Source organism: Hemiscyllium ocellatum, chromosome 5, assembly GCF_020745735.1.
Source record: "Hemiscyllium ocellatum isolate sHemOce1 chromosome 5, sHemOce1.pat.X.cur, whole genome shotgun sequence".
Lineage (NCBI taxonomy): Eukaryota > Metazoa > Chordata > Chondrichthyes > Orectolobiformes > Hemiscylliidae > Hemiscyllium > Hemiscyllium ocellatum.
This window is the reverse complement of record NC_083405.1, coordinates 32,713,714-32,736,551: the sequence shown is the minus strand read 5'-3', so window position 1 is coordinate 32,736,551 and position 22,838 is coordinate 32,713,714. Positions and strand designations below refer to the sequence as shown.

The following is a 22,838-nucleotide window of genomic DNA, read 5'->3' as shown; positions in this document are numbered from 1 at the left end:
AACCGTTGCACCTCGCTACGTACGTTTTCTCCTTGTAGATTTTTTGGTATTGATTTGATTGTTCTATTTAGGTTTTGATCCATTGTGATCTCCACGGGTTGGGAAATAGTGGTGTTGTAGATTCAATCTGAAATGTAAATAGCAAACACAGCGGTTTAGTCATCCAATGATGAAATTAACATGCTAAGTGATTTCAAGTTCCTACGTTTTTATTTGTGCCTAACTTTCTCCTGAATAATGTGACATATTGCTTTTGCGTAAAGGGACAACATTATAATTCATTCCACATTGTGTGCCATAGCACTGATATCTATGCATTTTGTAAATAGTATCACTTATGATATCTAGACGTGTTAAATTATCTTGTTTAAATGCTGTATTCAGGATATTTGGTTTATTTAGAATGAACAGTGGTGGTTTGGGTTTGACAACCCTTGCCCACACCCTTTTTTGATATACAGAATGCTACATCCTATATTTAAATGACAGAAAGTAAGTCATAAGGCTTCATTTACACTTCAAAGTTCACTTTCGGATCTTGCATCTTAAGCCTTTATTCTGTTCCATCATTTTGTTCACTTCCAATATAATAATTCTAGCATTAGCACTGTGTGGCATAATATGCCATTATAATAAAATATGGCATAATAACAAAGCTTATATATAGTATAGATATAGAGAATATTCTTAATTTTCCTATTCCCAAAGCTATTCTTGAAATATCCACAATTTCTCCCCACCTATTTAAATGTTTATAATGTTAAAAATTATAATTTTTATAATATCATTTTTAATAATTGGGTAAAATCCACACCAATGTCACCAGCTGTGATTTGGTGTGGCTAAACCATCTGGGGTGAAAATGTGTTGCTGGAAAAGCGCAGCAGGTCAGGCAGCATCCAAGGAACAGGAATTTCCTGTTCCTTGGATGCTGCCTGACCGAATTTCCTGTTCCTTGGATGCTGCCTGACCTGCTGCTCTTTTCCAGCAACACATTTTCAGCTCTGATCTCCAGCATCTGCAGACCTCACTTTCTCCTAAACCATCTGGGGTGTCTTGGTTAGATTCATATCCATCATACTCCACCTTTATTGGTATTAATCTAATCAGCTGATACTGTGGGAAAGGATGCATGCACAAAATCTATTGTGGAATTTAGGATCAACCTTGATTAGTTCTTGAAGGATATAGCTGTTGACATAATAATTTCACTTGACTAATAATCCAGAGGCCCTGGCTAATGCGTTGGTGACATCAGTTCAAATTCTACTACAATTGGTGGAATTTAAATTAATTTAATATATTTGGAATTGAAAGCTAGCAGCAGTAATTGTGACCAGGAATTATTTCGAATGTGATTCGGGAAAAAATCCATCTGGTTCACCCATCTCCACCGTCCGAATTTGGCCTGGCCTTCGTGAGAGTCCAGACCCACAATGATGTGATTGATTCTTAGTGCGCTCTGAAATGTCTGAGCAAGCCATTCAGTTTAAGGTCAATCAATGCTGTCTTTGTCAGTAATGCGGTAAAAACAATGACTACAGATGCTGAAAACCAGAGTCTAGATTAGAGTGGTGCTGGAAAAGCACAGCCGTTCAGGCAGCATCCGAGGAACAGTAAAATCGACGTTTTGGGCAAAAGCCCTTCATCAGGAATACAGGGCTTTTGCCCAAAACATCAATTTTACTGCTCCTCAGATGCTGCCTGAACTGTTGTGCTTTTCCAGCACCATTCTAATCTACACTTTGTCAGTAATGCCCATATTATGTGAAAGAATAAAGAGAGGTAAAATCTACTTAATATCTAAGATATATGATGATGCCTTGTGATACATTAGGCTCAACTTAATAATAATTACACGTTTCTGTTGTTGACACATTCTGGTGTACACCTCAGAAAACGGAATCAATGCAACTCTGGTCAATTGACATTGGCAAAGTACTGGTTAGCTTCTCTCAGGAACAGTCCTTTCTATCCTGACAGGGCAAAGCCTATCTTAGAATTTTAGATAACTCTTTCAGGTACTAACTGTGTTTTAAATCACTGACAGTTTTAGAACCTGAAGAATATGTTTGCAATTCAGCTGATAACTTTGAGCGAATCATTCCATTTGATGCAAAGGAATTAATGAATTTAACTATATGCTAGTGAAGAATTTGAAACCTCTAGAACATGCATTTTCTTAAGGACCCACCACCTTTTTAAAGTAAACTATTTGCTGTCAGTAAATTCAATTTAGGAATTTAGTCAACTCAGATTTTCTTAAGCACAAAATAATACTTTATCATCATTTAATACTTTCTTTTGAGAATGTTATACTTGTAAGCAATTTACAAGTAGTAAACCTGAAAGTTTAATGTGAGTACATCTTATTGTACTGCTGTAATAGAAACTATTTTTTGGATAGACTTCTATTTTCTTTCTCTTCAGTTATTAACGTGTTTTAAAGTTGGTGTCCTACTAGAAATTTTCATTATAAATATATTATGTGTAGGGATACATTTGAATAAATTTAGTATTTTTCATTTCAGTAGGTTATGCAAGATACATGTTCAGTGCAGAGCACAAATCAGTTGTTCGGTCTAATCTTTGCACCTGTTCCCCAGGGAACTAGTGTTCTGAGAAGATTCATAGAAAGCTGTGTGTGTGACTAACAAAGAGTGAAAGGATGAATATGCTTCATGATAAGACCTGGTGCTTCCTAGGTTAGTGACAGTTTGACGTGATCACTAATGTCAAGAAAGCCACAGGAAACTCTGTCTATATTTAAACTGTTTTATTTTTGGTGAAGTCTTAAAATCTGTGGTAAAGTTACTAACCTATTGCGTTCCCAAGTTGATGCTTTGAAAGTACCATTTAGTACATTGCTGATCCTCACTTTAGTAGGTTACTCCAGCCTCTGACACAGACCCTTTCTGTGTTTGGGAATCCTTCATAAGCCAGCCAGGATTGCCCTGGAATATTAAACTAATATTGTAATGGCTTGTTATTCCTTTTTGGCCAAAAGACATGTTTTCTTATTTACTGACCTAACATTTGGACAGCAAAAATATATTTTTGCAAAGTTTATATTTCTTGACACTACATAACTTCCCATAACTACACTAGAACCAGAAAAAAAAACTAGTTTCTGTATTTTATATATTGAAATTAAAGATTCTGTGAGAAACTCTCCATATCTCACCCCTCCAAATACTTGGACTTATACAAATGATATTGTGAATGGTAACATTGGACTCTGTAAATTTGGTGTCATTGCAACCTCATGACGTCATATGAGTCGGTATTCAATATTACATGTACTACGTCAAGTGCTTTTCTTGTACCTTAAGCCTCCATTAAATTGCTTTTGTGTTATCCTGAAAAATATGTAGTTCTGGAGTAATTAGCACAAAATAAATAAAATGATTTCATTGCTCATTTACCATATTACAGTCTGTGAAATTGTGCTGTCTATAAATTGACTGCAATGTAAAGATGGTGGCTAGATTTCAAAAAGCATTTTTAGCATTGACGTGCTAACCTCAGACAGACATTATTTAAGTGCAAGTTCATTCTTTGCATTATCTGTTATGCCTTTTGTATTTGGCAAAACCTATTGAAGGCCAGAATTTTTTGTGAAGCAAAGCTCCTTTTTGTTTTTTACATTTAATTGTGATTTGGTAAATATAATAACACATGTTAATTTTGTAAGTTGTCTTCATTTTCTTACACAATTTTTAAAAATCTCCTTAATTACTCATTTATTCCATTTGTGAGGAAATGAGTCTTTTTTTCTTCTCTTTGGCAGTCTTTCTGGATTGAGGATGACTTGCTTCACTCTAGTTGGTACGATTGGTAATGAGTTCAATGCATGATCTGCACACTGCCTGAGATGGGGCAGGTGGATGAGTTATTTGGAGTTTTACGAACTCTCTCCAACTTCCCAAATTTGCCCCTGTGTATTTCTAACAAACTTCTAACGTTTTTGGTGCCTTTCCAAATTAACCTCCTCTGCTCACAAGTCAGAAATTTCAGTGCGACACAGGAATTTTGATGTTTTCAAAGACACTTTGAGAACATACCTAAAATGTTTGCATGTCTACTGGGAGTCTACTACTGCAACCCAGTTCCAAATAGGGAAGATTGCTTCAAGAGTCTAGTTTTAGGTGTGACATGTTTTGCCAAGTTCACCTGACTTTGAGTGATTAACAAATTGATGCTGAGCATGGCATGTTGGTTCAATAGAGGGTACTGCGATTGGACTACATTTCTTTTACACTGAATTTGAAGGATCTTGCAAAAGGACCTATCGTACTCCTCCAATGCTTGAGGTGTCTACTGTAAGTTACGGGGTGGCACAGTGGCACAGTGGTTAGCACTGCTGCCTCACAGCACCTAAGACCCGGGTTCAATTCCCGACTCAGGCGACAGACTGTGTGGAGTTTGCATGTTCTCCTCGTGTCTACGTGGGTTTCCTCCGGGTGCTCTGGTTTCCTCCCACAGTCCAAAGATGTGTGGGTCAGGTGAATTGGCCATGCTAAATTGCCCATAGTGTTAGGTAAGGGGTAAATGTAGGGGTATGGGTGGGTTGCGCTTCGGTGTGGACTGTTTCCACACTGTAAGTCTAGTCTAATCTAATCTACTCAGGTCTCTGAAGAACTTAAGAGTGCAGGCATCAGTCCTTCTGGTAAGCTTTGATCTTAGTCTTGGGTGGTGAACCAAGTCTGGAGGTGGTGATGAATTTTGTTGCAATTGTCTGCCTTTTTTGAGAGACTTGTTTAGAAATACAGAAAATGGATTACAGTTCCAGGTTCTCATTTTTGATATAAATCCATCAGGGTAATCTTGTACTGTGGGTACTGATTGTAAAAGGAACTTAAGTTTTTAGTTGTTTATGGAGAAGGTCCATTTTCTTATGCTTCAAAGAAACATTGGACAATGATCTGGAGATCAGTTTTTTAGTGAGCAGACAAGCTTGTTGAAGCTCAATGATTTGAAGTTAGTGACTTTGGTTGTAGATTGTAGGAAGTATTTGTTGAACAATTTGCTGCTTGTTTTATAAATTACTTGCAAGTTTATGTCGAAGTTGGAGGTGAGGTACAGTATTGCAAGTTCTACAGTGTTTCCATATGTGAGGCCCATGGCTTTTATGTCATGCACTGCAGGTAGTCACAAATTTTTGAGGACAGCCAAACTGAACAAGGACACTCCATTATTCCTCATGTCTGACAGGACCCAAAAGCTTTTTGTAGCTCAAGAAAGGACGTGTACGTGGTGCTGTTTTTCGCATTTTTCTATTTTACTATGCAATGAAGATTGTATCTGTCAGTGGTGTCTCTTGATGGGTGAAAATTGCACTGTAATTCTTGAAGAGCTTCCAGCTATTGGGAAGGGGCAGTTGGGGAGGATCCTGGCAATGATCAACCATGTGACCGACAGCAGGGAGGCTTTTCTGTAATTTCACTAACTGGATTTCCTCCCCTATTGAATATTAAACCAGTCTGAATGTCACTTTAAATAATCATCCGTATAAAATCAATTTGATCCTTAAATTTTCAATTGAGCACATTCTGAAAGTGTTTTGTACAAAATTGAACACTTAGCTGAGTTAGGTTGAGGATAGTCAAGATCTATTTTTGACCAAATTATGGATCTCCTTCAGAACGAGATATGTAATACATTCAGTACTGAGAAAGGTGAAAATTTGATTGAAAGTGATGATTAAGTGGTAATTAATTTGAGTTTCTATGAAATGTTTCTACAGTTTGACAATATAGTTTTGCAGTGTGCTGCATGGTGTACAATGTTCATCAGAGTATTTAGCATTTATCAAAAATACCTTTTAAAAATGAATATCATAAAATAACTTTATGAAACAATAAACTAACTTTATTTATCTTAATCAACATCCGTCAAGGAACATCACCAATCATGGCACACTGTTTATGTCATGGGAATTGTTCACATCATGTTTAAATTAATTCCAGAACATTGGAAGTGGTACAGACTGTTAAATGATAAAATTAACACTTATGGATTGTTATTTTAACATTCACCAAGTGAATTTAATAGTATTGGCAGAGCAATTATGAATGCTCGCTGAATTAAAAAAATGGATCACATCTAGTTGCACACTTTTAAGTTTTCTGAAAATTCACAGCAAGCAATGGTAATGTTTAAATAAGATCTTGAATTTAGGTGTTCACTTGATGAAATTGTAATTTAGCTTCACTTTTGCAATATTTATCAACTTCCTACTACATTATTAGCATTTTCTGTTTTAGGTTTCCATTTTTCAGTCATCTCTTTAAATATTTAGTGTTTCTCTCTGGTGAGCTGCTTTAAAAGAATGTTATCAGTAGAACCTTTTGTTTAGATGGAGTGACAAAATACCAAGTTGTTCCTATTAGTAAGACCACATCATAGTGACTGGTCCATTTTAGAGATGACTTAAAAACAATTACTTTTTGATTTGTGACTGTATTCTATTTTCCAGTCATCTCTCTCCTCACCACTATGCATTTAAATCATTTTGATCACCGCTAAATGAAGTTTGTCTACCATTTCTCCTGGATGCATTTTTTTTAGATCAGTTTAAATTAAAAATACTTACCCTAGCTATGAATAATAAACAAGGAACTGTGAGCGCATCAATGCAAACATGAACCTGTTCCTCTGAGAGTATTCGCACTGTAACTGCTGCCTATATCACTTCTGTTAATTAAAATGTAGCAATTTAAATGCTACACAAATTAGTTTTCTAAAAAGGAAATGAGTTTCTTTATTTTTTTTCTATAGAATTACAATCACTTGTATTTATGTATTTTGAGAAGTTACTAGAAATTAATTTTAAATGATTCCTTGGGTGCCTTTTAAGTACAAAAGCACATCCTGAGAGTCATAACAAAACGGTAGATTTTCTTTTCTTCCTTTCTTTTCTTTCTCCATCATATATTTACACTTTTAATCTAGTAAACTATTGCACAATGCTTTAAAGAAACAAAAACGAATATTGTGCACATGCAGGCAAAGTTAGACAGTAAGCAAATGTAAAATCGAGAAGAAGGGAATACAGCTAGTAAGACAGGACACCACTCTTGTTTCTATGAAAATAACTGCAGTAGTTAGGAAGAAGAGTCATGGACATGATAGTTATTCTGTTTCTCTCTCCATCAATGCTGCCAGACCTGCTGAGTTTATTTTTAACTTTTTTAAAACTGTCTGCCACATTCATTTTTTGAGTAATTGGCTTTTCCTACTATTTTTAAACACTGTCAAATCAATATTTGCACTGTAAAGCATTATTTACATCATTTGAGTAAGTGTAAAATGTTTACCAGTAGTATGTCATTATTTTGCTTGAAAATGGGATTTAGTAACAGTACCAAGAACTACCATTGCTCATGGATGAATAGATGCTCTGCGTTTCTTTGTATTTTTTTGGTGACTTTGAATTCATGGAAGAATGAATAGAATAATGGGTACTCAATGATTAACAAGACACTGAGCCTAGTTTAGGTAAGTGAGACTAGTACACTAGGTCATAGTATATTTTTGGCAGTACTGATTTGATGGGCCAAAGAGCCTCTTCTGTACCGGATAATTCTATGGACTGCAGGTTTTGTAATGCTGTATATCTAAGGTTAGTTCAAAACTTGTGTTTTTTCTCCTCTTCCCCAGTTTCTAAATTGTGTACATTGCACTTTAAAATGTTTGAATGAATTCAGTTTGTATAATCTTCAAATGTGCTGATGGTAGTTTGGTTCATGAAGTGTGCCAGTTCAGTTTTATATTGTTGAGTTAAAATTGAATTTTCGTACCTAATGCCTCTTGTATATAAGCCTTTATAATGTGATGGTTAGCCATGTAAGAAGGTCTTGGTTTGCCCTGAGTTAGCTAATCTCATCTTGGTAGTAATTGCAATGCTAATAGCATCAGCAATCAGGATTTGGGAAGAGAAAACCAGCAAGGATCCCCACTTCTCCCTTCAAAAGTGCCTACTGAGTGAACCGACAGTGTCTTTAACCAATGGGGCATAAGGGTCTTAATTGAGTTAGAATTGCATAAAATGAAAAAGAAAAAGGATATAAATTAGAATTCAGATCAGGTACGGAAAGAAAAATACAGTTAGAGAAAGAAAGATTAGGTTGAGAGAGGAAGAAAAGGTGAGAAGGAGAATGTAAGAAAAAAATTTCTTTTGGAAAATGAGACTGAACAGTTTCAAAAGAAGTTTCCTTTCTGGGTGAGTTTGTTTGATCCCAACAATAACCTTTATCACATGAGCACATAAATCCTAACTTAGTATCATGGATGATTAATACACAAATGCGGTTAGTTTTTCAAAAAAAATTGCCACTTTAAGACATCTTCTTAAAGCCCTCTTCCATGTTTACCTCCAAATTCAGTTCAAGTATTTCTATATTACTAGTTTGCCTAGAACTTAGACAGCTGGCTCTGCCATATCCCTCCATTCCATTAGACCAAACATATTCTAAACTCTCTCCCCCATCTTAGCTGTGCATTTGTAAGTTTGTCTAGCTTTTAATTCTGCCTCCCTCATTTATTCTTGAAACTCATCTTGTTTGAGAGACTAACCTCCTACACCTTGACCCTATTTCCACTAAATTGCTGTTCTTCCAATTTTTCCTACAGGTATCATGTTAGCCAATGTCATTCCTAGTTCCCTCACATTTCAGGTATTTTATTCCTTCCCAATAAATCTGCCATTATCAGTCCTCCAATGAAAACATTCTTTCCCCCATATTCTTACAAATTGCCACACCATCTTCATGTTCCATTTTTCCTCTAAAGTCCTTGAACCTGTTGTTGCCTCCCAGATCCATCACCACCTTCTCCAAAACTCCATGTTTGATCCCAACAACCAGGTTTCTAATGCCACAACAGGTCTGAAATTCCTTGTGTTAAAGTCACACATGACAGCTGCTGTGACCACTGTAAACTATTCCTCTCATCTTTCTGAATGCCTTTGCAGACTTTTAACATGGGTGTCAACAACATGGCCCTCCAACAGTACAGATAATTCTGCTGTAACGTGAACTTTCTACTGAACGGGTATAGCTATTTCCTATTAGCGATCTTCTACAGCGTGATTTTCCATAGCAGTTTTCAACAGCGGGATTTTATATAGCGCGAGGTTGCAGAGCAACACAATTGTCACATTCTAGCAGAATGACGTGTATGGCTTGATCATTCAAAAGCAAAGCTTTAGTGTTTGCATGCTGATGACACCCATCTCGACCTGATCACCACCACCTCTCTCACCTGCTCATTATTGCTGAACTATCAAACTGCTCATCTGACCTCTGCATTGAACTAGGAGAATGAGACTGAACAGTTTTAAAAGAAGTTTCCTTTCTGGGTCAGTTTGATTGACATCTTATTAACTAGGAGACAGTGAGGACTGCAGATACTGGAGAGTCAGAGTTGAAAAGGGTGGCACTGGAAAAGCACAACAGGTCAGGCAGCGTCCGATGAACAGGAAAGTCAACATTTCAGGAATGATGACAGGCTAATGCCTGAAAGGTTGACTCTCCTGCTCCTTGAATGTTGCTGATCTGCTGTGCTTTTCCAGCACCACCTTTTTCGACTCTGACGATCCACATTGAACCACATGGTTTTAAACCCTGCATTCCTCAATTACTATCTCCATCCCTGTTCTTGGTAACAGTCTAACTTTAATCAGTCTTTGAAGTCATATTTGACCCTGAGATGAGTTCTTGTCCACAAACTCGTCCCATCACTTAGACTCGACCATTTCAATGATCTCTCCATAATTGCCAATCAAGATTGCTTGCTGGTTCAGTGCTGTCTTTTTTGTTTGAAAATTCTCAGCTTGTTTTCAAATTCCTCCATAATCTTGCTCCATCCTACTTAGGTAATCCCCTCCACCCTCAGATATCTGTGCTTCTCTAATTCTGGTCACTTGTGCATCCTTGATTTTAATTGCTCGTGCATTCAGCTCCCTAAGCCCTACACTATTGAATTCCCTTGCTACACTTCTTTATCTTTCTGTCTACTGTCCATCTTTAATAATTCTTTGAACACATATTTGGCTATTAGAACTAATAGGCTGAAATTTCCTATTTTCAGTTAGTGTTTTGACAAGTGAAATTCACGGTGCACAGACCACCGCGGCTCTCAGCAATTTTCTACTATGTTCTCATTAATTATGCAACTGGGTTCTGTGACACCCTTCTTGTACAATTTTGCAGCAGGAGAGGCAAAAACATTTGCCACTGCCAGCACCTCTGAGACTGTAGTGCTCGACCATTATCAGTGAGGAAACATCCCGAGAAGAGAAATTAGCTTTCCACTTTATAGATAACGATGTGGAGGTTCTGGTAGACAGGCAGTTTATTACCATGCCGACTGCCACAGGAGACCATGCCATCAGATGCTGCCAACCTGGACCCAGATAAGTACCTTAGGTTAAAAAAGAATGCCTAGCACTGCAGCAAAATAGAGTCGTAAGAGATGTACAGCACGGAAACAGACCCTTCGGTCCAACTCATCCATGCCGACCAAATATTCTAAATTATTCTAGTTCCATTTGCCAGCATTTGGCCCATATCCCTCTGAACTCTTCCTATTCATTTATCCATCCAGATGCCTTTTTAAAATGTTGCAATTGTACACACCTCCATTATTTCTTCTGGCAGCTCATTCCATACATGCACCACCCTCTACATGAAAACGTTGCCCCTTGGTTCCCTTTTTAATTCTTTCCACTCTAACCTTAAATCTATGACTTCTAGTTTTGAACTCCCCCACCCGGGAGAAGACCTTGGATACTCAACCTATCTGTGCCCTCATGATTTTATAAACCTCTACAAGGTCACCCTTCAGCCTCCAATGCTTCAGGGAAAATAGCTTCAGTTTATTCAGCATCTCCCTATAGTTCAAACCTTCAAACCCTGGCAACATCTTTGTAAATCTTTTCTGAACCCTTTCAAGTTTCACAACATTCTTACAGCAGGGAGACCAGAATTGCACACACTGTTCCAAAAGTGGCCCAATCAATGTCCTATATCAGTCGCAACTATATCTCTTAACTCCTACACTCCATGCATTGACCGAGAAAGGAAAGCATACCACACGTCGCCTTCACAATCTTGTCTACCTTCAATTCCACCTTCAAGGAGCTATGAACCTGCTCTTCAAGGCCTCTTTGTTCAGCAGCACTCCCCAGGACCTTACCATTAAATATACGAATCTTGACCTGATTTGCCTTTCCAAAATGCAGCACCTCATCTATGTATGCATCTAAATTACATTCCATCTGCCACTTCTCAGCCCATTAGCCCATCTGATCAAGGTCCTGTTGTACTCTGTGGTAACCTCCTTCTCTGTCCACCACACCTCCAATTTTGGTGTCATCTGAACACTTGTAAACATAGGAGGTATGGTTAGCATCTTAATCAGTTATATAAATGATGAAAAGCATTGGACCCAGCATTGCTCCTTGTAGCACTACTGCTGTCACAATCCTCCAGTCTGAAAAGCAACCCTCTACCACCACCCTTTGTTTTCTTCATGTAGATTTGTCAATCTTGACTTCCATTGTTACCTTCAACACCATTTTATTTACTTATTAAATTCATCACTTTCTCCCATGAATTTATTCCCGATTCCCGTGTGCTCCTGTTTGTTTGTTTGTTACTTTCGTTGTAAAACAGATTGAATACTCAATTCACAAAATAAGTTTCCTTATAATTTACTATAGGCTTTCCTATAACTACATTTAATAAAATATTTCCTTTTCAATTTATTTTCTCTCAATACATTTTATAAGAGTGTTTGTTGCTGCTTTTGATCTCCCTTCTGACTTCTCAGTCCCAGTTTGCAACACTCTTGTGAACTTTTTTAGTGTAATATTATCACTTCCTCATTAGTTCACTACAGTTATTTAACTACTTCATCTCTTAAGCAAATTTGTAGATTTTTGTATAATTTTAAAAATATTTCCTGACACTTGTAGATTTGCTGTTTGACAGTCTACGTCATTTACAGAGGTTAATTCATTTCTCATACTAAGAAGCTTAAATTTGGAAACCTTGGTGATGATTCTCCTTTCCTCTCAAGAATAACATCCAAGTCAGTCGTCATGTGCTGGTTATGTGTAAGATATACTGCAACTATCAGATTGTCAATTAATTTTGGCCCATTATCTGTTATTACTTCTAGTGTGTCTAGATTCCTTGTGGCTGCAAAGCATCTTGGGCCAGATTATAGCGGTCAGCAGTGAATGTCATACTGCTGCTCCCCGTAGTCTTTGAGCTTTGCATTGTAAGTTCCTAGCCAAAGGTTGGAGCATCCTTTCCAAAGCTTCTGGAGCTTCTGTGCAAGAGGAAGTAACTATGTATCTCCTTAATGAATCAGCGAGAAGAGTTATTCATGAGCTACCTGAAGCTTGAACCAGGAATTATTAGAAAGACTATTTAATTCAGTGTCAAATAAAGCACAAAGTAAAGATCTCAACTTTCGTCAAATTGGGGTGACTCGGGAACCCATTAAAAGTGGTAGGTAGGTTCCAATTCCAAGAAAAGAGGTAACATGCACTGAGAGTGACTAAGCATTCAAAATGTCACTTCTATTTTCAATTCTAACTTTGGTATTTGAAAGATTGCAAGCCTGAACGATTCTTGGCTCATTGTAAAAAAGATGAGCTTCTCTACCTCTAAAAATGTCCAGGCAGGGCTATTCCTTTTCTTGGCCTCAGATTTCCTGCCTTTGTTTAGCAGTGGGGATGGTTTTGTCTCCCACAGGCACTGACTTGGAATTCCTTCTTTAAAATCAATCAATTATGAAGTGTTTCTTAGCACTATCTGTTTTTGTCATGTTACTGTGGTGCCGGGTTTTCCACTGGCCACACAATGTTTTAATGTCAATATGCATTGTCATATGCCAACACTACTGTTGTGAAGAAACTCTGAATGTCTGTCTATATCTCCGCATCTTAATAAAATTTGCAATCCTACAATGTGGCCTTAAGATTTTGAAGTTCTTCTGCAGATATTCAAACTTACTCTTATCTATTACCTTAGTTTCCAAATGAACCACACAGTGGAATCATAGAATGGTGATGGTGCAAAAGAAGGCCATTTGGCCCATTGTGTCTGTGTTAGCTGTCTGCTCTGCAATTCTTTTCTGTTCAGTTAATTATCCAATTCCATTTTAAAAGCTGTAATTCTCTAGGCATTTAATTCCAGCTGCTAACCACTCATTGCATAAAAAGTGTTTTTTTTCACCACTCACCTTAAATTGGCGCCTTCTGATTCTCCACTCTTCTAGCACTGAGAATAGTTTCTCCCTACTTACTCTGTCTAAATCTCTCACTATTTTTAACAACAAAATCAAATCTCCCCTCAAACATCTCCTAAGGAGAACAGCCTCAGCTTAGTTAATCTATCTGTGTACTTGAAAAAATCACATCCTTGGCGCCTACACATCATTCCTAAATGGGGCTATGCAAAATTGGAAACAATTTCCAGCTGAGGCTGCCACATTTTCTGCACTGCATCTGTGACTGGGCTTGAAGCATACTTCCATAGTCTTCACATCCCAAAACCTTTCGTGTTTATTTTGTGATAGCTCAGATCATAGCACCTGGTAAACGACGTACCATTTGAGACTATGGATCTCATTGACAGAGGATGTTATATAGCCATTGACAGTAGAATTCCTTACAATCATTGTTAACCTATTCATTCATCTGTACTTTTTACAGATGAATTATAGTTCCTCTGTACATCACCTTTTATTTCATATTACTGCCACCTAAATAGGTATAAACATTGGACAGGTCTAGCTCCTTTTGATCTTCATATGTTGTTTCTTGTTGTTCCCTAGCCTCTATGTAAAGGTACTCACCAGTGTCCTTTAATACCTGATATTATCCCAGGTAACCCAATGAACAATGAAACATCAGCTCCAGAAAATGTATTATCTTCCAAATGTCCACCCAGTTGACTCTTTAGCTGTGTAACCGTTGTGTTTCAAGGATTTGTGCACTTCAGAGATATATAATCACCCTGCCTGATCTGTAAATCAATATAATGCACACCACACAATGCTCCAGTTTCATATCCTGCTATATCTATCTCCATATTTAATCCAATGTATTATGTTTTATGCAATCATTAACATTCATTATTTTTATTGATATATTTTGAAAGTCACATTTTGTCCAGCTCCTGGAACTTAGAAAAACCTTGAAATAGAGTTCAGATGAGTAATTATTACAGGAGAAAAAATACTTGGTTCTTTTGGTCATAAATGCTCCTCACTGAGTCTTGGGGATTTTTAAGTGGATGAGATGATGGTGGACTGGAAAGACAATCCAGTAAAAGATTATTGAAACTTTTATGATGAACAGGATAATGGCTGACTTCCCTTCAGTGTGGTTGTGAAGCTATATTTGAGTATCTGGTCTATGATTTACTAATCTCAGTATCCTAATTAGCAAATCCAAATGTTAGAGACTGTCCCAGTAATCATTCACTTTCTGCTATCTACTAAATTGGCACTAAGGATTCCAATTTTATATCTTCCAGAGAGGAATCAACTTCGGCATGTGGAGAAAGATGTTCTTATTCCCAAAATGGTGAGAGAGAAAGCCAGAGAACTCTGCTCAGATAAGGTTGAAGGTAATGATTTATCATGTTATGTCATGTGAGATACGCCTGAATGCAGGGCCTCGGCTCATAGTTAGCTGATGCTTCGGCCTGAGCTGTTTACTTGTCAATTTTCTTTTGTCAATGGTTTGCCATCTCCGATATCAGACAGGGAACAAGAATCAAAACTACATTCTTGGCATTATTCTGACCCCCCCTCTGGCCATCCACCAATCGTGCTTACCTTCCTGCTCATTATTAATCCTTTGACTGTATTTCTATGTTAGTTGTATGCAGTGTATTGAAACAGTAGCACTAATAAAGCAAGGTGTAATATTTATCACATTACTGTGACTCAATGCTAAATTATTCAACAGCAACGTTAAAAGGATCCATGACCATATTTACAAGTGCACACTGTGATGAGATGATGAGTCATACACATCCATTCCTGGATATTTGGTCTCGCTGTTCTCAATCAGTGTGACAGTTGGAACACCACCACTCAGTGCCTCATCTTAGACAGGTGGGAGGCTTAAGGAGAGGAAAAAAATCAGCCAGAATTTGCATTCTTGATGACTGGTTATCCCTTGATGACAACATCTGAAGGTATGCTGTCAGGTCCCACATATTATATCCAGTTGGGTGTCTCATGTCACATCTCTCAACCCCTCCACTTTTGTTCAGCCAGCTTGCCCTGCCCAGTATCCAGTGATGGGTGAGTTGTAGCTTCCTCCAATGTTAGGAACACTAAAATTATTTTCTTCAGTCCCTGCCACCAGCTCCATTCTTTTTTCTCATTGATTTTTATGTACTTCCCTCGTTACTTCTTCAAAGTTATCAAAATTATTCTCAATCTTGGTATCTTATTTGAACTTCTGAGTTTCCGATCCCATATTTTTCCCATTACTAAGACCTATCTCTGCTTGTCACCGCTTCTTTGCTATAGAAACCCTCATTTAAGCTGTAACCTCCAGATTCAACAATTTCAAGTCTCTCTGGCCATGTTCTCTCTTTTTAGCTTTGTAATCTAAAGCTGTTGTCATAACTTGCATCATGTTCCTTCATTAAGAACACACAAACTCAAGAAATCGGAGCAGACATAGACTGTTTGGCCCTTGCCATTCAGTAAGATTCGTGGATAACCTGATCGTAGTTTGAACTTCACTTTCCTGCCAGATTCCCATAACTTGACTCCTACATAAATCAAAGTCTGCATGCTGCCTCACAGCACCAGCGCCCTGGGTTCAATTCTAGCTTCGGGGCGACTGTATGTGTGGAGTTTGCACATTCTCCCCGTATCTGCTTGGGTTTCCTCCAGGTGCTACGGTTTCTTCCCAAAATTGAAAGATGTGCAGGTTAGGTGAATGGGCCATGCTAAATTGCCCATAGTGTTCAGGGATGTGTAGGTTAGGTGCATTAGTCAGGAGTAAATGTCAGTGAATGGGTCTGGATGGGTTACTCGTTGGAGGGTCAGTGAGTACTTGTTGGGCCGAATGGTCTGTTTCCACACTGTCTGGATTCTATGTTCATTGACCCAGTTTTAACTGTTTTTTGAGGGAAATGATTCAAAAGATCAGCATGTGATATCCTAAATATCTGCTATTTAGCTACTGCCTTACCTTTTAGCAATTCCCAGTCTACGTTGCCAGCGCTGTCATCATACACTTATGATTGCAGTTACTTCGCTTTAAGCTACTAGCCTCAAACCCAAGTTTCTCATCTTCAAACTTATTATGAAACCTTTTTATTCTTCTGATCAGTTTTACTGAGAAAATCCTTTACTATGAGATCATTAGTGTTATGCATCCCCGAGGCAAAGGTCTGTTTGGACAGCACATTTAGGAGGATAGTCATACTGCAGCTTAGGGATGTGCAGTCAGATAAGGCCTGGGCGACTGCCTGACTCTCAAAGGGAACCAGGAAAGTAGTGCAGGAATCAGAAGCAAAATTAGAAGATACAAAGCCTATTATTGCTAGGTGATTCTTTAGTTAAGGGAACAGACAGAAATTTTGTAGCTATAAAATGTGACTCGAGCATAAGTTGCATAAGATGTCACCAAATGACTGCAAAGCATTCTTCTGGGTGAAAAGCCCATATTGATAACAGTGGCTTAGGCAGGAAGAGGGATGAGGTCATGAAAGAAGATTTCGGGGAGCTAGAAGGAGATTGATAAGCAGAGTCTCCATATGTGAGTGTAGAGTTGAGTAATTGAATGTATGGTTGGGAAATTAATGTAGGAGGGAGGGCAACAGATTTCTGAGTCATTGGCTGGTTCTGGTACAAGGTTACATTGTGGTAGGAATGGGGCTTGTCTGCTTTCATGAAGATTTGCTAATGCTTTTGGGGAGGTTTAAACTGAATTGGCAGTGAAGGGACCCTAAGACTGAGCTCCAATTCAAAGGAAACAAAACTAACTAAAGGAAGTAGATGAGTAGAAAGGAAAAACAGAGGATAGATGGAGCAATGACAAGCATGAAGTAGAATAAAAATGGAGAATAAAGTGAAAAGGCTGAATTAAAGGTACTCTGTCTCAACGTATGTGGTATTTCAAAACATTTGGTTTGAATACTCAAGTTGAGGTCAACTGATTAGATTTAACTAGTATTTCAGAGACATGGCTATAGGTAACTGATATTGGAAGCTGAATGTGTAAGGATTTTGTAGATTTAGGAGGGATAGACAAAAAGGAAAGAATGCTATCAGTTTAGGGTTGCATTTGCTCATACCAATATATGCATGCTATGCACTGCATAAATTAAATTTGCACATTTCGACAGATTTTTGTTCAGATTAGATTAGACAGTGTGGAAACAGGCCCTTCGGCCCAACAAGTCTAAACTGAAGTGCAACCCACCTATACCTCTACATTTACCCCTTAACCTAACACTACGGACATTTTAGCATGGCCAATTCACCTGACCTGCACATCTTTGGACTTTGGGAGGAAATCCATGCAGACACAGGGAGAAGGTGCAAACTCCACACAGTCAGTCGCCTGAGGTGGGAATTGAACCCAGGTCTCTGGCGCTGTGAGGCAGCAGTGCTAACCACTGTGCCACCATGCCACCCAATCAGGCTTAAACAAGTTGTGGCTATGAATGGGGTGTGGTTGCAGTCCAGGAGTAGGGTGAGGGGGTACTGGGCATGAGTGTCTGGAGCAAGGGAGGATGACTGGGAGCTGTCCCCTAGCTAAGCTACAGTACAGTCACAACACTGACATCTGCCCAGCTAATGTGAATCTTATTTTCAAAAAACAGGATGAACCCAACCTGATCAATCACTATTGCCTCTGTCTACTCTCAATCTTTAGTGAAATGATGAAAGGTGTCATTGCCAGTGCTATTAAGTGTAACTTACTCAGCAAGAACCTGCTCACTGACGCTCCATTTGGATTGCATCCAGCCCACTCATCTCCTGACCTCATTTACAGCCTTGGTCCAAACCTGCCGTAAGAGCTGAACTCAAGAGGGGAAATGAAGGTCTCTGTCCTTGACATTGAAGTAGCATTTGAACAAGTATGTCATCAAGGAACTGTTGCAAAATTAGGACTAGTCGGAGTCCAGTGGAAAATGCCCCACTCATTTGCATCATACTAACACAAATAAATATTATTATCTTTGGAGATCAAGTATCTCAAGCCTGACAAGTTAATCTTTAAACCCCTTCATATACACTGACCGAATCCCACATACAACTAATTCAAAGTACAAATTCTAAAATAAATGACATTGAAATGATTTATAAATCCTACACTTGACATCACACTTGTCACTTACCAGCCCAAGCTTGAATTTTGTTCCAGATCTTGCTGCACTTTGACAAGGACTGCTTCAATGTCTGAGAGGTCATGAATGTTGCTGTGCATTGTACAATTGGTAACAAGCATATCATGGATTCGTGAATTGTTACAGTGCAGAAGGATGCCATTCAGCCTACAGCGAATGAATGGGTTCTATTACCCAATGCCAATCTCCTGCCCTTTCCCCATACAATTCCCCAGCCTGGCATACTATTTCTATCCAGAAAATCATTTAATGCCCTCTTGAATGCCTCAGTTGAACTTGCTTCCTCCATATTTCCGGATAGTGCTTTCTAGACCTTAACTCTTTTCTCTCTCAGTTGCTTTGTTTGCACATTATTTTAAATCTATGTTCATTCATTTTTTTTTTCTTTCCTGATTGGGACTGGCTTTTCCCTACCTACTCTGTCCAGCCAGCTGCTGATTTTGAAAACCTCTATCAAACCTCCTCTCTGTCGCCTTCTCTTCAAGGAGAGAAGATGCCCTCTGTGACATTGTGATAGAGGGAAAGTCCTTGATGAAATGGCTGAAGATGATTGGGTCCAAGACACAGGTACTGTCTCTACCTCTAGACCAAAAGGCCCAAGTTCAAGTCCCACCTACTCCAGAGGGGTGGAATAACATCTTTGAACAGATTGATTCAAACATATCTACCTTGATAAACAAAATCAAAATATGATCCATCAACCCAGACTTCACATTGACTATCTGACTTGCCACGATATTCAAGACTAAGTCATTGGTATACCAAAGCACAAGTCAAGAGTGTGATATAACACTTTCCACTTGAGAAGCTTAACACCATTGAGGACAAAGCCACCTGCCTGATCAGTGTTCAATGACTGACAAACAATCACTCCTTCAATCATTGATACCCATTGTGTACCATCTTCAGTAAGTTGCACTGCAGCAACTCCTCCAGGTTCCCTGACAACACCTTCCAAACCCTTGACCTGTTCTGCTCAGGATGATGAGGGTAACAGACGCAACAGAGTGAAGGCAGCTGCAAGTTCCTCTCCAAGTCAGACACCTTTCTGACCTGGGACTATATTGCCATTTGTTCACTGTCACTGAGTCAGAATTCTGGAACTTTTGTTGTTAACAGTAATTGGGTATACCTACATTGCATGGACTGTAGAAGTTCAAGGTAGCAGCTCATCACTGACTTCTCAAGGACACTTGTGGGTGGGCAATAAATGCTGGCCTGGCCAGCGAAGTCTGTACCCTCTGAAAGAACTTTGTTCAAAAACTTATGAGCCTTTATACTTTCATACCAAATAAAAACAAAGTAAAAGAACCATTAGAAAGATCAGGAATATAAAACATATAATAATGCTAATATATATTTGGAATTCCTTTTAAAACATTTTTTGTCATCTTTGATTCCAGCAACCATCCCCATTTCAATCCCAGAGTTGCTCAGATTCCCAAACTCATCATAACCATGAGGTTCGATAAGAGATTTACTAGGAAGCCTCTGTCAGTGGTGCTCTAAAGCCAGTTATTATCAAGGAGTTAGTTTTCTCTGTATGGAAGTGCATTTGCTTGACACCATTCCATTGTGGGACACTTAAGAATGTAAAATTATTCATGGAGAGTTGACAGGATGACTGTCTACCATACAGCAAGTGATCTAATGCATTGCATCATTATACTACCATTGTAATATTAGCATATAGTTTTCTAAACAAATACAGGTATTTTGTCTGAGAATTCTATTTGGGTACAATTATTTTTCATGTAAATGTTTAAAAGAAGAAAACCCTATAATCAAGGTTTGACTTTCATTTAATGTAACAGGATTAAATTGAGGGAATAAAATCACTTTCGAATGTAAGCGCCTTGCAATATTTGGCTAAAATCCGCTGATATGTATTCATTAGGGCACTCTCAAAATGAAAGGGCTGCATTTGGTGTTTTTGAACCTTACCAGCTGGTGTTCTCTGAAAGCATAAAGGCTTACACTTTACCTAGTTTTGTCCTCCAATTTCAATCCTAATTAGGTTACCCTAGCTATGACTGTCAACGTCAACTGTCTGCATTACAAAGAAACTAATTAATGCTAACAAATTAAATGAAGTCAAAATCAATACCATCCAGAGGTGGTAACTGAACGCCTTTGATACCCAGTAATTGCTGCTGAGTGCAGTAATGAGGTCTCTTTCCTTTGAAAATTTTATTTGCCTTTCTTGGAAAGAGCCTGTGAATCCCGTAGAATCCTTTGTAACAGTACAACCAATGGGACCAAGGATTGGCATTTTAATAATGCACAAGTTGAGAACAAATCCTGGAAAGTCCTGGAATCTTGAAAAAGAAAGAGAACAAGAGTGGATGCTGAAAAGTTGGGTGTTTGGGGCTGAGAGGATGTATCCTCAGGTAGAAGGCAGAGACAAGGGGTGCTTCCAGGAAACATGGGATAGAACAATCCATGTTTTGTGAAGGGGTGGAGAGCATGAACCTCATTTTGGGAAGGTGAGGAAACTGTTTGGGAAATGGTTGTTTAGGGTGACAGAGTTGATTTGATGTATGGCACTGGGGGGTGGGGTAAAATAGAAAAATGAGACCAATAGTTTGGTAGTTTGTATCACAGTAAAAGATCTTTATAATTATTAAATTTAGCCTTTTGATTGAATCTTTGATGTATTTCTTTATTTCCTTGCTGTGTTCATTGATCAGTAATTTAACTTTCACATGTATGAACAAAGCACAATTAATAATTAGTTTATTAATGGAAGCTTTCAGTCAAAATTGAACTGATTGTGAAAGGCAGACTTATTTTTCTTATTCTGTTAAATTCAGAAATGTAAATTTTTTTAAAAAGAAGAGTGTATGTGAAAGAGCAAAAAAATGGACTGCAATAATTTCACCCTCTTTCCACTTCTTGGCTTTTTATAGAATAGATAGAATATTCTATATTCTATCTATTCTATAAAAGCCAAAAAGTGGAAAGAGGGTGAAATTATTGCAGTCCATTTTTTTGCTCTTTCACATACACTCTTCTCTTAAAAAAAATTACCTAGACAATCAATAAAAAACAAACATCAGTATCACTTTTTGAGGTGAGCTTGTACAAACTCCTTCACAATCCCTTCCTATTGAAACAGCGAAATCTTGGTTTCACTGTCCCAAATTAGTGATAAAATACTACCCTCCGAACTGCCAATGAAGAAGTATGCAGGTTAGCTTAGTTGGCTGGATAGCTGCTTTGTGGTGCAGTGTGGGCTCAGTGAAGTTACCATGTGAAGTCTTTCTCAATCCCTCTCTAAACCACCAGCATTCTCTCTTTCTAATGAGAGAGCATGACTATGGGGACTTTACCTTTTATTTTGCTTTTGTTATCTACTGAGAACAGGTGTATTATGTCCTGTGCACATCATTTTATATATTTTAAATTCAGTCATTGTGCTTAAACTCATTCACACATTTTCCATAATATTATAAAGTAATATAATTTCTTTACAAAGGAGTTTTATTAACTCAGATAAAATTTTCTAGATTCTAATTGTGTGGATAACTGAGTGGTTAAAATATGTGAATTGATACCTCTTCACCTATTGATCAAATCTCGTATTTGATTGATTACATTTAATTTTAAACATCACCTCATGGAGGGCAAGGCTGTCATTTTATGATATGAAACTATGTGGCATTGTTTTACCCATTAAAAGAAAGGCAAACTTGGATTTATTTATATTGCACCTTTCATGCTACTGGACATCTCAAAGTACTTTACATTAAGTTAAGTACTTTTTAAAATATAATCGCTGTTGTACTAGGAAAGGCGAGTGCTAATTTAAACTCCAAAAGCTCCCACAAACAGCGATGTGATTATGACCACATATTCTGAGATACTCTTAACTTTACCTACAACTGATCACTGTCTCGAAGAGTACGGATGACTTAGGGTTTGGGAGATAGTTGTTCACTAATGAAGAATAAAGGAAAATAACAATAGAAGAGCTCCTCTCATGTTAACCTCAGTAAGAATCTGGAAAAATTGTCAAAAATGATTTTACTTTTCTGATGGGTTATCACAATGCATCCTAGATTGTTATGGTCAGTGGTAACCACTGTGATGTTGATAGTGGGGATTCATGGCTAGGTAAAAACAAGGGCTGCAGAAACCAGAGCCTAGATTAAAATGGTGCTGGAAAAGCACAGCAGTTCAGGCAGCATCCGAGGAGCAGTAAAACCAATGTTTCGGGCAAAAGTCCTTCATCAGGAATACAGGCCGAGAGCCTGAAGGGTGGAGAGATAAATGTGACGAGGGCGGGGGTGGGGAGAAAGTAGCATAGAGTACAGTAGGTGAGTGGGGGAGGGGATGAAGGTGATAGGTCAGGGGAAGGAGGGGGTGGAGTGGAAAAGATGATAGGCAGGTAGGACAAGTCATGGGGACAGTGCTGAACTGGGGTGAGGTGGG

The 22,838-nt window shown here is 38.2% G+C and overlaps 1 protein-coding gene across 1 annotated transcript in view; it reads left to right on the top strand.

Moving 5' to 3' along the window:
* cmc1 (C-x(9)-C motif containing 1) overlaps window positions 1-22,838 on the top strand; it is a 77,321-nt gene that overhangs the window by 8,428 nt on the left and 46,055 nt on the right. Inside the window, exon 2 of the mRNA XM_060825386.1 lies at window positions 14,556-14,648. Within this exon, the coding sequence (XP_060681369.1) occupies window positions 14,556-14,648 (93 nt within the window). The remainder of the gene's footprint in view (window positions 1-14,555; window positions 14,649-22,838) is intronic.